The sequence below is a fragment of the Orcinus orca genome, chromosome X (assembly GCF_937001465.1).
Source record: "Orcinus orca chromosome X, mOrcOrc1.1, whole genome shotgun sequence".
NCBI classification, from domain to species: domain Eukaryota; kingdom Metazoa; phylum Chordata; class Mammalia; order Artiodactyla; family Delphinidae; genus Orcinus; species Orcinus orca.
The window spans coordinates 93,367,186-93,382,532 of NC_064580.1; the positions used below are offsets into that span (position 1 = coordinate 93,367,186).

The 15,347-nt window shown below is 38.5% G+C and overlaps 1 protein-coding gene across 2 annotated transcripts in view; it reads left to right on the forward strand.

The window, feature by feature from the left end:
* Positions 1-15,347, forward strand: part of RNF128 (ring finger protein 128) — a 99,004-nt gene that overhangs the window by 62,467 nt on the left and 21,190 nt on the right. For both annotated transcript variants that reach the window (XM_004281501.3, XM_004281500.3), the window contains exon 2: positions 2,481-2,728. In XM_004281501.3, the coding sequence (XP_004281549.1) occupies positions 2,481-2,728 (248 nt within the window). The remainder of the gene's footprint in view (positions 1-2,480; positions 2,729-15,347) is intronic.

The window sequence follows — 15,347 nt, forward strand, 5'->3', positions numbered from 1 at the left end:
AGGAAATTATGAGGGCCTACATTATAGGGCAGCAGGAATGGAACAGAGGATCTGATAATGGGAGATGCCAAGGAAGTATTATCTACATGACAGACTAGGTTAGCAGTGAGTATTCAAATGTGATTCTGAGGTTACTAAACCGGTGACCAGAGGGTTGTGATGCCATTAAGTGTGATCAGGAACAGTGGAGGGGGAGCAGTTTTTAAATAGTTGCAAGGGTGTAAGGAGGAGGAGATATATAATAATGCTTAGAAATAGATCTTTTATATGATTAGAAAGCTAATTCAATAGATAGTTGGACTACATATAGCATATATGAATATGAATTGGGGCGATTGAGGCACAGCATTGTTCCTTATGTGTAGACAATGTATATTTCTTGACTATCCTTGTTTTTTATTTTTTCTCTTTCCTACCCTAAATTTATTTTATTTTATTTATTTATTTATTTTACATCTTTATTGGAGTATAATTGCTTTACAATGGTGTGTTGTTTCTGCTTTATAACAAAGTGAATCAGTTATACATATACACATGTTCCCATGTCTCTTCCCTCTTGCGTCTCCCTCCCTCCCACCCTCCCTATCCCACCCCTCCAGGTGGTCACAAAGCACAGAGCTGATCTCCCTGTGCTATGCGGCTGCTTCCCACTAGCTATCTACCTTACGTTTGGTAGTGTATATATGTCCATGCCTCTCTCTCGCTTTGTCACAGCTTACCCTTCCCCTTCCCCATATCCTCAAGTCCATTCTCTAGTATCCTTGTTTTTTAATCTCCACTTGACCGCAATGGCCAGTATGTTCCTGAGCATCCAGCCCTGCCACCCACCTCATATCTTCTAAAAGAATGAAAACTTACTTCTGTTAGTCAAAAACATTTAGAAGGACACATGTGTGATTTAAAAAGAAATCTTTAAAATTATCATGTATTCCAAAACCTCATTTTTAGAATGATATGTGCTTTCAAAAATTATTCAGGTTACAATATCAGAAATGAACGCTAGGTTATATAGTTAATCAAAACTTTATAGCCAGAAATTTTCCTGATAGATGGCTTGTAGTGAAAAGCCAAATAGTGACAAAAGAGAATTGAAATAATTTCTGTGCTTTTAGTGCCAAAGCTAGAAATGTAAAGCCCCCAAATAAAGAGAAAAATGAGCCTCTCTCTTGCAAAATAGCCAGTTCTTTAGGACTATTTGCATTATATACTGATAGAGGAAAGAGATGCAAAGAAGACATTTCAGCCTCGTTCACTTCCCATTGCTTCTGAGATTTTCCTCATGTAAATGGGAAGAGAGTGAGTCGTCAATGTTACCAAACTGAGTAATGGCAAATGAGTCAGCAAAGTTATATAAAAGGGTTTAACTAAATGGCTGTCATATGTAAAAATAATGTCTTTTGGAACTTTAAGGATCTTTAATAATACCCTATGAATATATTTTTTGAATTGGTAACTTCAAGTGAGAAGAGGATCTTGATCTTTCGTAGACTTTGGCCACTGGGGGCCATAAACTTGAGGGATTACTTGCATAATAATTCTGCTATATACATTGCCATTTAAGGTTTGTACTTTTGATTTGATCCACTGAAAGTGTGAATGCTATTAACATTCAAAGAACTCTATTCTCTTCCTAAAGATTATTGGTCTCAGGTCATTTAAACTAGAAGGAATATAAACCGTGATAAGCATTGGAATGGTGAGAGTAATCTAACATTCACACACCACTGGGAAAGATAATGTCTGTTCTTTATTTTTATCATAAGATTTATAAAGTCAGTAAAGTGGGAGATGTTATAGATATTTGGCCTTTAGACTAAGACTTATAGATGATTAGACTAAGTAATAAGTTTAGTCTGATTTCAGACTTGACTTTAGTTGGGGTTGAATAGAAACACATTTCTATCAATTTTACATGTTATATTCATTGCTAACCTGATTAGGTCCATGCAAAACCTTAGAGCATCTTGGACAAATTTTATATTGCTCTTGAGGATATAGAAAAATGGCACATGGACATATATATAGGTTGTCCATTTGGGCTTGTAATCATTATTTGTCTCAAATTACTAATCCTGATATGTAGATCCTTATACATTTTAGTAGTGAGCTCATGAGATAGTCTATCACTTCATAAATTGGGAAACATATAGTTAAATAGTTTTGTCTTTCTCAAATCTCAGATTCTCTAGGAGAATCCCCTACCATCCAGGTGACTACTTGTCTTTAAGAAAGCCTTCATGTAAGAGGCAAATTGGGTCCCAAACCCAATACTTTTGAATTATAGGTGGCAAACCTGAGGGGAGGGGAGGTATTTGTTGTATATCATAGCTTCCTTACTAAACTATGAGTTCCTTAAGATCAGTAACCAAGTCTCAGCATGTTTATGTTTCATTGAGTGTCATTTAAAATCATTTTAGCAATTGGATTTTTATACTAAGAATGCTTTACCAAACTAAAACTGAATTCCTTTTCTTTTACAGGTGCAGGAGACATTGTTGCAATCATGATTGGCAATCTGAAAGGCACAAAAATTCTACAGTCTATTCAAAGAGGCATACAAGTAACAATGGTCATTGAAGTAGGGAAAAAACATGGACCTTGGGTGAATCACTATTCAATTTTCTTCGTTTCTGTGTCCTTTTTTATTATTACGGCAGCAACTGTGGGCTATTTTATCTTTTATTCTGCTCGAAGATTACGGAATGCGAGAGCTCAAAGCAGGAAGCAGGTTTGTAATGGCCCTTTCTTCCAATTTAAAAATATTTTACTGTTTTAATTGTAGATTCAGTGTCATGCATTTTAATATTCTTCACTTGCTGGACAATGATCCATGCATATGTTTTGTGAAAACTGGTAGTTTTTAAAAGTATGTCACCTTCTATCCTCTGAGATCTCTTATTTTCTGAAATTTGTCTATGGCCTTAATCCTGCCTGGTTAAGTCTTCTAATACCTCATTAGGGAGCACAGCCAGCATTTAAGTATATATGGGTGTAAATAGATATGTTCATTTACACATTTTTTCTAAATTACAAAAGCATTTCATACGCAATATAGAAAATTTAGAAACTAGAAAGTACAAGGGAAAAAAACCTTCACCCAAAACTCCATATAACAACAACAACAAAACTGTAGTCACCACCCAAAGGTAATCACTGTTATTTTACACGTAAGTGTGTGCCTGTACATTGTGCATTTGCATTTGAGGGCAGGGCTGGGAAGAGAGACTAGGCTGAATGTCATGAGTAGGCAAGTTTAAAGATCTAATTGTGCATCATATAGTACTAGGCTCCAAACAGAGTCACATATTCATAATCTCTCCCATATTTTAACAACTGATGTATAAACAGGTACAAAGTACAGAAATAATAGAACAAAAATACCAAAGCATCATTGAACAGGGAAGAACCTCTGGTTATGTGGCATTGATCCTACCACATTTAAAGTGCCCCTCATTCCTCTTATATCCTCACTTCTCTTCCATACCCAGCTTAACTTCCATGGCCACTCCCATGCGTACGTCTTCAGTTTCCTTGGCCCTTCTCTCTCTTTGTTAACTTGCTCTCAAAACCCAACCCTGATTAAATCCTACTTCCCACCTACTCTATGCCAGTTCTTTGCTTAGCTGAAGTAGGAGACAAACATTAGCATCTATACAGGCTAATCTCATTTTTAAATTTATAATCACAAACTCAGAGTGAGTTTGCTTACTGCTGCCCAACAATCATGCCATGTTTTCTTAACAATTTCCTCTCCTTTCCTAGGTTACTAATCATACATATTCCTTTCTCCTTAAACCTCCAACACGTCCTCCAACTTTACTCTCAACTTGTATTTTGGATCTTATTCCACTGAGAAAATTGAAGTAATCAAGAGTACTTCCACAAGCTTCCACCACATGTACCCATCTATCTGCATCTGTGTCTATACCCAATATCCTCTGCCTTGTCTTCTGTTGCTGTAGACACCCAAACATGCTATTAATTGCTTCCATTTTCAGAAGAACTTCTCTTGACCCCAGGCCAGAAACCTTGGAGTAAATTCTTTATGCTTCTCTTTCTCTCACTTCCCGCGTAACCTCCATCAGCAAGTCCTGTTGTTTTCTACCTTCATTATATATCCAGAATCCGATTACTTCTCACCACTCCCATTGCTTCCACCCTGGTCCATGCCACCGTCATTTCTTAACCTCCTCTCCTTCTCGAGAATTCTCAACACAACAGCAGAGTGGTGTGCCGCTTCTCCAGAATGATTAGTAGGGATTTAAGGCTTTCAGCTGATCATATAGTAGAGGCCAGATTGTATTTTATATGTACTGAGAAGTTCCTCCAAAGGCAGTGAAATTCTGGCCACTTCATGCACTCTATCTCGAATAAGCAAAGATGAACCCAATTTATTTGAGAGTAGGGAAGCAGTGAGGATTTCTATATGGCAAGAAAGTTAATTAAATTTGGGAACAGATGAAAAATTGAAATCGTGTTCTAAAACCTTTGTAAAGATTTAGACACCAGCATGTGGTAATGAGTGATGATTATCTCAATGTTTAAAGTTAATTGACTTCTGTACTTCTCCTTAGAGAAGCAGCTTATCACACTGGTGGCAGGTTCAGCCCGTTACTAGTTGTAGTCAAAAGGATGTTTAAAATTCCTGTGCCAGGCCATTCAATAGTTTCACACTGTGTTAATATTTGGCATTTGTATATAGTGCTGATCTTATCTCTGAAGTTGAAAAGAAATTGGTATCCAGTATGACGAACTATTCAAATGTTATAGTTACAATGACAAGAGTGTTTGGTTCAAAGTTTATAGTTACAGTGACAAGAGTGTTTGGTTTGTGCATGTTCATGGTGGGGTATGTATTTCTGTACGCCAAGTGCTATATTAAATCTATTAATGTGGCATTAAAACCCATAAGCAAGTAATACAGTTTATAAAGAACTGTCTGGTGTTGCACAAGCTCCATTGGATATTTGACTCCGGTCTCATCACTCAAGTAAATTTCATAGTTTATAATATATCTTAAGAAAATCAACTTCTGTACACATGGTTAAGAATAGCATTAAAACTTCTCACCTCACCAGTACTGAACCAAGGTGGCAGAGTAGAAGGACGTGCTCTCACTCCCTCTTGTGAGAACACCAGAATCACAACTAGCTGCTGGACAATCATCAACAGAAAGACACTGGAACTCACCAAAAATGATATCCCACATCCAAAGACAAAGGAGAAGCCACAATGAGACGGTAGGAGGGGCGCAGTCACAGTAAAATCAAATCCCATAACTGCTGGGTGGGTGACTCACAGACTGGAGAACACCTATACCACAGAAGTCCACCCACTGGAGTGAAGGTTCTGAGCCCCACATTGAGCTTCCCAACCTGGGGGTCCAGCAACGGGAGGAGGAATTCCTAGAGAATCAGACTTTGAACGCTAGTGGGATTTGACTGCAGGACATAGACAGGATTGGGGGAAACAGAGACTCCACTCTTCCAGGGCACACACAAAGTAGTGTGTGTATTGGGACCCAGGGGAAGGAGCAGTGACCCCATAGGAGACTGAACCAGACCTACCTGCTAGTGTTGGAGGGTCTCCTGCAGAGGTGGGCAGTGGCTGTGGCTCACCGTGGGGACAAGGACACTGGTGGCAGAAGCTCTGGGAAGTACTCCTTGGCGTGAGCCCTCCCAGAGTCCACCACTAGCCCCACCAAACAGCCCAGGTAGGCTCCAGTGTTGGGTCGCCTCAGGCCAAACAAGCAACAGGGAGGGAATCCAGCCCCACCCATCAGCAGTCGAGTGGATTAAAGTTTTACTGAGCTCTACCCACCAAAGCAACAGTCAGCTCTACCCACCACCAGTCCCTCCCATCAGGAAACTTGCACAAGCCTCTTAGATAGCCTCATCTACCAGAGGGCAGACAGCAGAAGGAAGAACTACAATCCTGCAGCCTGTGGAACAAAAACCACATTCACAGAAAGATAGACAAGATGAAAAGGCAGAGGGCTATCTACCAGATAAAGGAACAAGATAAAACCCCAGAAAAACAACTAATAGAAGTGGAAATAGGCAACCTTCCAGAAAAAGAATTCAGAATAATGATAGTGAAGATGATCCAGGACCTCGGAAAAAGAATGGAGGCAAAGATCGCAAAGATCAAGAAGATGCAAGAAATGTTTAACAAAGACCTAGAAGAATTAAAGAACAAACAAACAGAGATGAACAATACAATAACAAATGAAAACTACACTAGAAGGAATCAATAGCAGAATAACTGAGGCAGAAGAATGGATAAGGGACCTGGAAGGCAGAAGGGTGGAATTCACTGCTGCAGAACAGAATAAAGAAAAAAAGAATCAAAAGAAATGAAGACAGCCTACGAGACCTCTGGGACAACATTAAACACAACAACATTCGCATTATAGGGGTGCCAGAAGGAGAAGAGAGAAAGGACCAGAGAAAATATTTGAAGAGATTATAGTTGAAAACGTCCCTAACATATGAAAGGAAATAGCCACCCAAGTCCAGGAAGCACAGTGAGTCCCATACAGGATAAACCCAAGGAGAAACACGCCAAGACACATAGTGATCAAATTGGCAAAAATTAAAGACAAATTATTGAAAGCAGCAAGGGAAAAACAACAAATAACATGCAAGGGAACTCCCATAAGGTTAACAGCTGATTTCTCAGCAGAAACTGTACAAGCCAGAACGGAGTGGCATGATATACTTAAAGTGATGAAAGGGAAGAACCTACAACCAAGATTACTCTACCCTGCAAGGATCTCATTCAGATTCGATGGAGAAATCAAAAGCTTTACAGACAAGCAAAAGCTAAGAGAATTCAGTACCACCAAACCAGCTCTACAACAAATGCTAAAGGAACTTATCTAAGTGGGAAACACAAGAGAAGAAAAGGACCTACAAAAACAAACCCAGGGGCTTCCCTGGTGGCGAACTGGTTGGGAGTCCGCCTGCTGATGCGGGGGACATGGGTTTGTGCCCTGGTCCGGGAAGATCCCACATGCCGCAGAGTGCCTGGGCCTGTGAGCCATGGCCGCTGAGCCTGCGCGTCCGGAGCCTGTGCTCCGCAGCATGAGAGGCCACAACAGTGAGAGGCCCGCGTACCGCAAAAAAAAAAAAAAACCCAAAACAATTAAGGAAATGGTCATAGGAACATACATATGGATAATTACCTTAAACGTGAATGGATTAAATGCTCCAACCAAAAGACACAGGCTTGCTGAATGGATACAAAAACAAGACCCATATATATGCTGTCTACGAGAGACCCACTTCAGACCTAGGGACACATACAGACTGAAAGTGAGGGGATGGAAAAAGATATTCCATGCAAATGGAAATCAGAAGAAAGCTGGAGTAGCAATACTCATATCAGATAAAATAGACTTTAAAATAAAGAATGTTACAAGAGACAAGGAAGCACACTGCATATTGATCAAGGGATCAATCCAAGAAGAAGATATATCAATTTAAAATATATATGCACCCAACATCGGAGCACCTCAATACATAAGGCAACTGCTAACAGCTCTAAAAGAGGAAATTGACAGTAACACAATAATAGTGGGGGACTTTAACACCTCACTTACACCAATGGACAGATCATCCAAACAGAAAATTAATAAGGAAACACAAGCTTTAAATGACACAATAGACCAGATAGATTTAATTGATATTTATAGGACATTCCATCCAAAAACAGCAGATTACACTTTCTTCTCAAGTGTGCATGGAACATTGTCCAGGATAGATCACATCTTGGGTCACAAATCAAGCCTCAGTAAATTTAAGAGAATTGAAATCATATCAAGCATCTTTTCTGACCACAACACTATGAGATTAGAAATGAATTATAGGAAAACAAACGTAAAAAACACAAACACATGGAGGCAAAACAATACATTACTAAATAACCAAGAGATCATTGAAGAAATCAAAGAGGAAATCAAAAATACCTAGAGACAAATGACAATGAAAACACGATGATCCAAAACCTATGGGATGCAGCAAAAGCAGTTCTAAGAGGGAAGTTTATAGCTATACAAGCCTACCTCAAGAAACAAGAAAAATCTCAAATAAACAATATAACCTTACACCGAAAGGAACTAGAGAAAGAAGAACAAACAAAACCTGAAGTTAGCAGAAGGAAAGAAATCATAAAGATCAGAGCAGAAATAAATGAAATAGAAACTAAGAAAACTATAGCAAAGATCAATAATACTATGAGCTGGTTCTTCGAAAAGATAAACAAAATTGATAAACCATTAGGCAGACTCATCAAGAAAAAGAGAGGACAGAAATCAATAAAATTAGAAAGAAAAAGGAGAAGTTACAACAGACACCGCAGAAATACAAAGCATCCTAAGAGACTACTACAAGCAACTGTATGCCAATAAAATGGACAACCTGGAAGAAACGGACAAATTCTTAGAAAGGTATAACCTTCCAAGACTGAACCAGGAAGAAATACAAACTATGAACAAACCAATCACAAGTGATGAAATTGTGAAATTAAAAATCTTCCAACAAACAGAAGTCCAGGACCGGGCTTCCCTGGTGGCGCAGTGGTTGAGAGTCCGCCTGGCGATGCAGGGGACACGGGTTTGTGCCCTGGTCCGGGAAGATCCCACATACCACGGAGTGGCTAGGCCTTTGAGCCATGGCTGCTGAGCTTGCGCGTCTGGAGCCTGTGCTCCACAATGGAAGAGGCCACAACAGTGAGAGGCCCGTGTACGGCAAAAAAAAAAAAAAAAAATGTCCAGGACCAAATGGCTTCACAGGTGAATTCTATCAAACCTTTAGAGGAGAGCTAACACCCATCCTTCTCAAACTCTTCCAAAAAATTTCAGAGGAACACTCCCAAACTCATTCTATGAGGCCACTATCACCCTGATACCAAAACCAGACAAAGATACTACAAAAACAGAAAATTACAGACCAATGTCACTGGTTAATATAGATGGAAAAATCCTCAACAAAATACTAGCAAATAGAGTCCAACAACACATTAAAAGGCTCATACACCATGATCAAGTGGGATTTATCCCAGGGATGCAAGGATTCTTCAATATACGCAAGTCAATCAATGTGATACACCAATTAACAAATGGAAGAAGAAATACCATATGATCATCTAAATAGATGCATAAAAAGCTTTTGACCAAATTCAACACCGATTTATGATAAAAACTCTCCAGAAAGTGGGCATACAGGGAACCTACCTCAACATAATAAAGGCCATATACGACAAATCCACAGCAAACATCATTCTCAATGGTGAAAAACTGAAAGCATTTCCTCTAAGATCAGGAACAAGACAAGGATGTCCACTCTCACCACTATTATTCAGCATAGTTTTCGAAGTCCTAGCCACGGCAATCAGAGAAGAAAAGGAAATAAAAGGAATACAAATTGGGAAAGAAGAAGCAAAACTGTCAGTGTGTGCAGATGACATGATACTATACATAGAGAATCCTAAAGATGCTACCAGAAAACTACTAGGGCTAATCAATGAATTTGGTAAAGTTGCAGGATAGAAAATTAATGCACAGAAATCTCTTGCATCTTATACACTAATGATGAAAAATCTGAAAGAGAAGTTAAGGAAACAATCCCTTTTACCATTGCAACAAAAAGAATAAAATATCTAGGAATAAACCTACCTAGGGAGACAAAAGACCTGTATGCAGAAAACTATAAGACACTGATGAAAGAAATTAAAGATGATACCAACAGATGGAGAGATATACCATGTTCTTGGATTGGAAGAATCAATATTGTGAAAATGATTATACTATCCAACGCAATCTACAGATTCAATGCAATCCCTATCAAATTACCAATGGCATTTTTTACGGAACTAGAACAAAAAATCTTAAAATTTGTATGGAGACACAAAACACCCCGAATAGCCAAAGCACTCTTGAGGGAGAAAAACGGAGCTGGAGGAATCAGACTCCCTGACTTCACACTATACTACCAAGCTACAGTAATCAAGACAATATGGTAGTGGCACAAAAAGAGACACATAGATCAATGGAACAAGATTGAAAGCCCAGAGGTAAACCCACCCACCTATGGTCAACTAATCTATGACAAAGGAGGCAAGGATATACAATGGAGAAAAGACAGCCTCTTCAATAAGTGGTGCTGGGAAAACTGGACAGCTACATGTTAAAGAATGAAATTAGAACACTCCCTAACACCATACACAAAAATAAACTCAAATGCATTAGAGATCTAAATGTAAGACCGGACACTATAAAACTCTTAGAGGAAAACATAGGAAGAACACTCTTTGACATAAATCACAGCAAGATCTTTTTTGATCCACCTCCTAGAGTAATGGAAATAAAAACAAAAATAAACAAATGGGACCTAATGAAACTTAAAAGCTTTTGCACAGCAAAGGAAACCATAAACAAGACGAAAAGACAACCCTCAGAGTGGGAGAAAATATTTGCAAATGAATCAATGGACAAAGGATTAATCTCCAAAATGTATAAACAGTTCATGCAGCTCAATATTAAAAAAACAAACAATCCAATCCAAAAATGGGCAGAAGACCTAAATAGACATTTCTCCAAAGAAGACATACAGATGGCCAAGAAGCACATGAAAAGCTGCTCAACATCACTAATTATTAGAGAAATGCAAATCAAAACTACAATGAGGTATCACCTCACACCAGTTAGAATGGCCATCATCAGAAAATCTACAAACAACAAATGCTGGAGAGGGTGTGGAGAAAAGGGAACCCTCTTATACTGTTGGTGGGAATGTAAATTGATACAGCCACTATGGAGAACAGTATGGAGGTTCCTTAAAAAACTAAAAATAGAATTACCAAATGATCCAGCAATCTCACTCCTGGGCATATACCCAGAGAAAACCATAATTCAAAAAGACACATGCACCCCAATGTTCATTGCTGCACTATTTACAATAGCCAGCTCATGGAAGCAACCTAAATGCCCATTGACAGATGAATGGATAAAGAAGATGTGGTACATATATACAGTGGAATATTACTCAGCCATAAAAAGGAACGAAATTGGGTCATTTGTAGAGATGTGGATGGATCTAGAGACTGTCATACAGGGTGAAGTACGTCAGAAAGAGAAAAACAAGTATCGTATATTAACGCGTATATGTGGAACCTAGAAAAAGGGTACAGATGAACTGGTTTTCAGGGCAGAAATTGAGACACAGATGTAGAGAACAAACGTATGGACACCAAGAGAGGAAAGTGGCGGCAGGGTGGGGGTGGGGGTGTGATGAATTGGGCAATTGGGATTGACATGTATACATTGATGTGTATAAAATTGATGACTAATAAGAACCTGCTGTATAAAAAAATAAAATTAAATTAAGAAACTTCTCACCTTTTAGAGAAGGCTTTTGAGAGGGCATTTTCCACTCCTTAATGGGTTATATCTGTTTATCCTTTGGTGACTAAAGGATTAAATATATGACTGATAATCGCTTTTGCTTGTATATACTTGAGAGTGCTGAAATGTCATTTACATATTATTTAATTTTCCTGACTTCTTATTTTTAAAACATAAAGCTTGATGCATATGATGGTTATAACTATCACTAAATATTTAACTGCATTATACCCATTTTGCTGGTAAAAATAATACTGAAACTGAGTAATGAAAATTTACCTTTGTTAAAATTCATTAGAATGTTCAGGAGTGTCTTCCCTCTGAACCATTATGACACATAGTAGATAATGTCAGGCGAACTGATAAATGTATAACCATAAATTTTGATGACCATAATGCCCAATTATAATGGACAGCATATAGTGGTCGTATGCCTGACATTCCGTAGTATGATGTGTCAGAACACACATCATCCCTGTTTTTGTGGATAGAAAGCTTTTAAACAAGATGAAAAATATCAATGGGTTGTGAATGAAAATAACATATTAGGCATTATATGGTGGATTCATGTCTTCACTGGGAACAACCCTAACCTAAGACAATGAAGATTATGGAAAACTTTCTGGCGTGCTCAAACTAAACTGAGTTTGGGAGTCACCATTATCCACTTGACTCTGGCATGAGACACCCAGCATTTTTGGGATATAGTGCATGTACCTTAACCTTACTCAAGCAGTCAATACTCAGTGGAAACAAGGCATGTGTTGGATTAAACATTGGCCAGTGAAACAAAACAGGGCTCTAGGTGAAAGAGAAGCTGGCCTTCATATAATGGAACAAGCTGAATTTACTTTTAATGAAAACTGTCTTTCAGAAGAAAAGAAGTTACTCTCTGAAATAGATTGGTAGGAATCATCTTCCAAGAGCAGAGAAAAGAATGGGAATCCACTTGGAAAGCTGATAAAAACTTAGTAATATGGTCACACAGACCCAATACATAATGCTAGAGAATGTTAGCACTCAACACTTGGAAAGAGCGTATACTCTGACACAACAGTGTCTGTTAACTATTTTACTCCAAATGGGGACCCAAGTAGTCATGGGGTAATGACCTTCCAATTTTAGTTATGGAAGTTCAGGAAGAGCATCTTTTTTAAAAAAAATAATAAATTTATTTATTTATTTATTTTTATTTTTGGCTGTGTTGGGTCTTCGTTTCTGTGCGAGGGCTTTCCGTAGTTGCGGCAAGCGGGGACCACTCTTCATCGCGGAGTGCGGGCCTTTCACTGTTGCAGCCTCTCTTGTTGTGGAGCACAGGCTCCAGATGCACAGGCTCAGTAGTTGTGGCTCACGGGCCCAGTTGCTCTGTGGCATGTGGGATCCTCCCAGACCAGGGCTCGAACCCGTGTCCCCTGCATTGGCAGGCAGACTGTCAACCACTGCGCCACCAGGGAAGCCCCAGGAAGAGCATCTTTGAGACACATGCAGAGCCATAAACTTTCTGGGTGAAATTGTAACTTACATTGCTGATCTCTGACTCACCTCTCCGAAAGGATGGACCAAAATAAGATGAGTTATAGGAATAGGAATAATACTGAATGATACCCATGTATTCCCCATGGGAGGGAGACAGCCTTGCTGCACGACAGTCAATGGGAAAACTGTATAATAGTGTGAGTTGAGACAAATGATTGACTTTGTCCTCAGCTAACATGGAACCTAGAAATGACAGAATCATCACCATTGGTGGTAACACTTGTCCATAATAATATCTGGTATGTGGGCAAAGAACAGTTTCTTCTAGGAAGATTTAATAAACACTTCTGTGATACTTCCTGACTTCTTTTGTAACCAGATGAAACTGTATCATAACCATACTGTGATATGGCGTAATACTGGTATTGTTGGTAAGGTTCAACTGCCTTATATAAATACATCTTATGATAATGAAATGTATTGGGAAGCTGAAACTAAAACCTCCCCATGATGTGATACCAATGTAGAGTGACTGGCCTGAGGAAGAATTAGATATAGTTTATTACTTTAAATAGCTCTGTACAAGTTCATCCCAAAGTTCAAGTGGCCATAGATCAAGGGAGTAAAGAGATAATTAAATTGGTACATCAATATAAAGATGTTTTAAATGGTCTTATAGATGGGAAGAATTATTTCTTTGAGCCTATTTTCATCCTTCATTGCCTTCTGCAAGTATTAGATATGGTTATGTTGTTCTTCCTTACTTTATATATAAATGCTGTACTAATTGTAAAAGCCCAAAATGACTGTTTTGTTGTTTAAAAGACCATGATTGAGAGAGAGAGTAGATTGTAAGGAAAGAGACAACACAGTAGATCTAGCTGCTTACTCCTTGAAAGTCTCCAAGGAAACCATGCTTGGCCCTTGGCCAGCCCTGGGGATGTGGTCATCAAATGGTTTTATTTTCTTTGTTTTGTTTTGTTTTGTTTGCTTTTCTGTTTTCTTCCAGTTTTATTGAGATATAATTGACTTATAGCACTGTATAAGTTTAAGGTGTACAACACAATGATTTGACTTACATACATCCTGAAATGATTAACACAGTAGGTTTAGGGAACATCCATCGTCTCGTGTAGATACACATTAAAGAAATAGAAAAAAATATTTTTTCCCTTGTGATGAGAACTCCTAGGATTTACTCTCTTAATAACTTTCATTTATAATATATAGCAGTGTTAATTATACTTGTCATGTTGTACATTATATCCCTAGTACTTACTTATCTTATAATTGCAAGTTTGTAGCTTTTGACTACCTTCATCTAATTCCCCCTTCCCCCACCATCCACCTCTGGTAGTCACAAATCTGATCTCTTTTTCTGTAAGTTTGTTTGGTTGGTTTTTGCCTGCGCCATGCGGCATGTGGGATTTTAGTTCCCCGACCAGGGATCGAACCTGCGCCCCCTGCAGTGGAAGCGCGGAGTCTTAACCATTGGACCGCCAGGGAAGTCCCAAGTTTGTTTGTTTTTGAAATATAATTGACCTACAACGCTATGTTAGTTCCTGGTATGTAACACAGTGATTCAATATTTCTATGCATTTGAAAATGATCGCCATGATTGTCTAGTTGTCATTTGTTACCATAAAAAGATATTACATAATTATTGACCGTATTCCACACACTGTGCATTTCATACCGGTGACTCATTTATTTTGTAACTGAAACTTGTGCCTCTTTATCTCGCTGTATACAATGGAATATTACTCAGCCATAAAAAAATGAAATCTTAACCATTTGTGACAACATGAATGGATCTAGAAGATATTATGCTAAGTGAAATAAGTCAGGCAGAGAAAGACAAATACTGTAGGATTTCACTTATATGTGGAATCTAAAGAACAAAACAAATGAACAAACATAACCAAATAGAAACAGAGTCATAGATGCAGAGAACAAACAGGTGGTTGCCAGAGGTGGGGGGCAGTGGGGGGAGGAGAGAAATAGGTGAGGGAGATTAAAAGGTACAGACTTCCAGTTACAAAATAAATGAGTCAAAGTGTTCTTTATGTTAGTGATTGATGATTTTGTTATACACATCTGGAGCAACAATCAGGATAAATAATATGCACCTGGTTTTGTTGTTGGGGTCCTGAGTTTGGAGCAGCATGGCCAACTGCTAGCAGAATTATCTAGTGACCAGTCCCCCATCTGAGCCTCAGATCCTGAGACTCAAATTGGCTTCCTGGGCAGAGATATGTAACACATGTCCTTATACTTTGCTGCCAAAGAGATAGCACTCCTGTGTGGTCTCAGATGAGGAAGAACTTAGCTACATTAATATCTTAAAATTTGTCCTTGAACTTAAAGCATGACTAAAAACTATCTGAAACATTTCTGGTTACATTAAATTTTCTCTACTGTCCTAGTATATGAAATTAACTGGAAGACTTACCAGGTGTCTGCATGC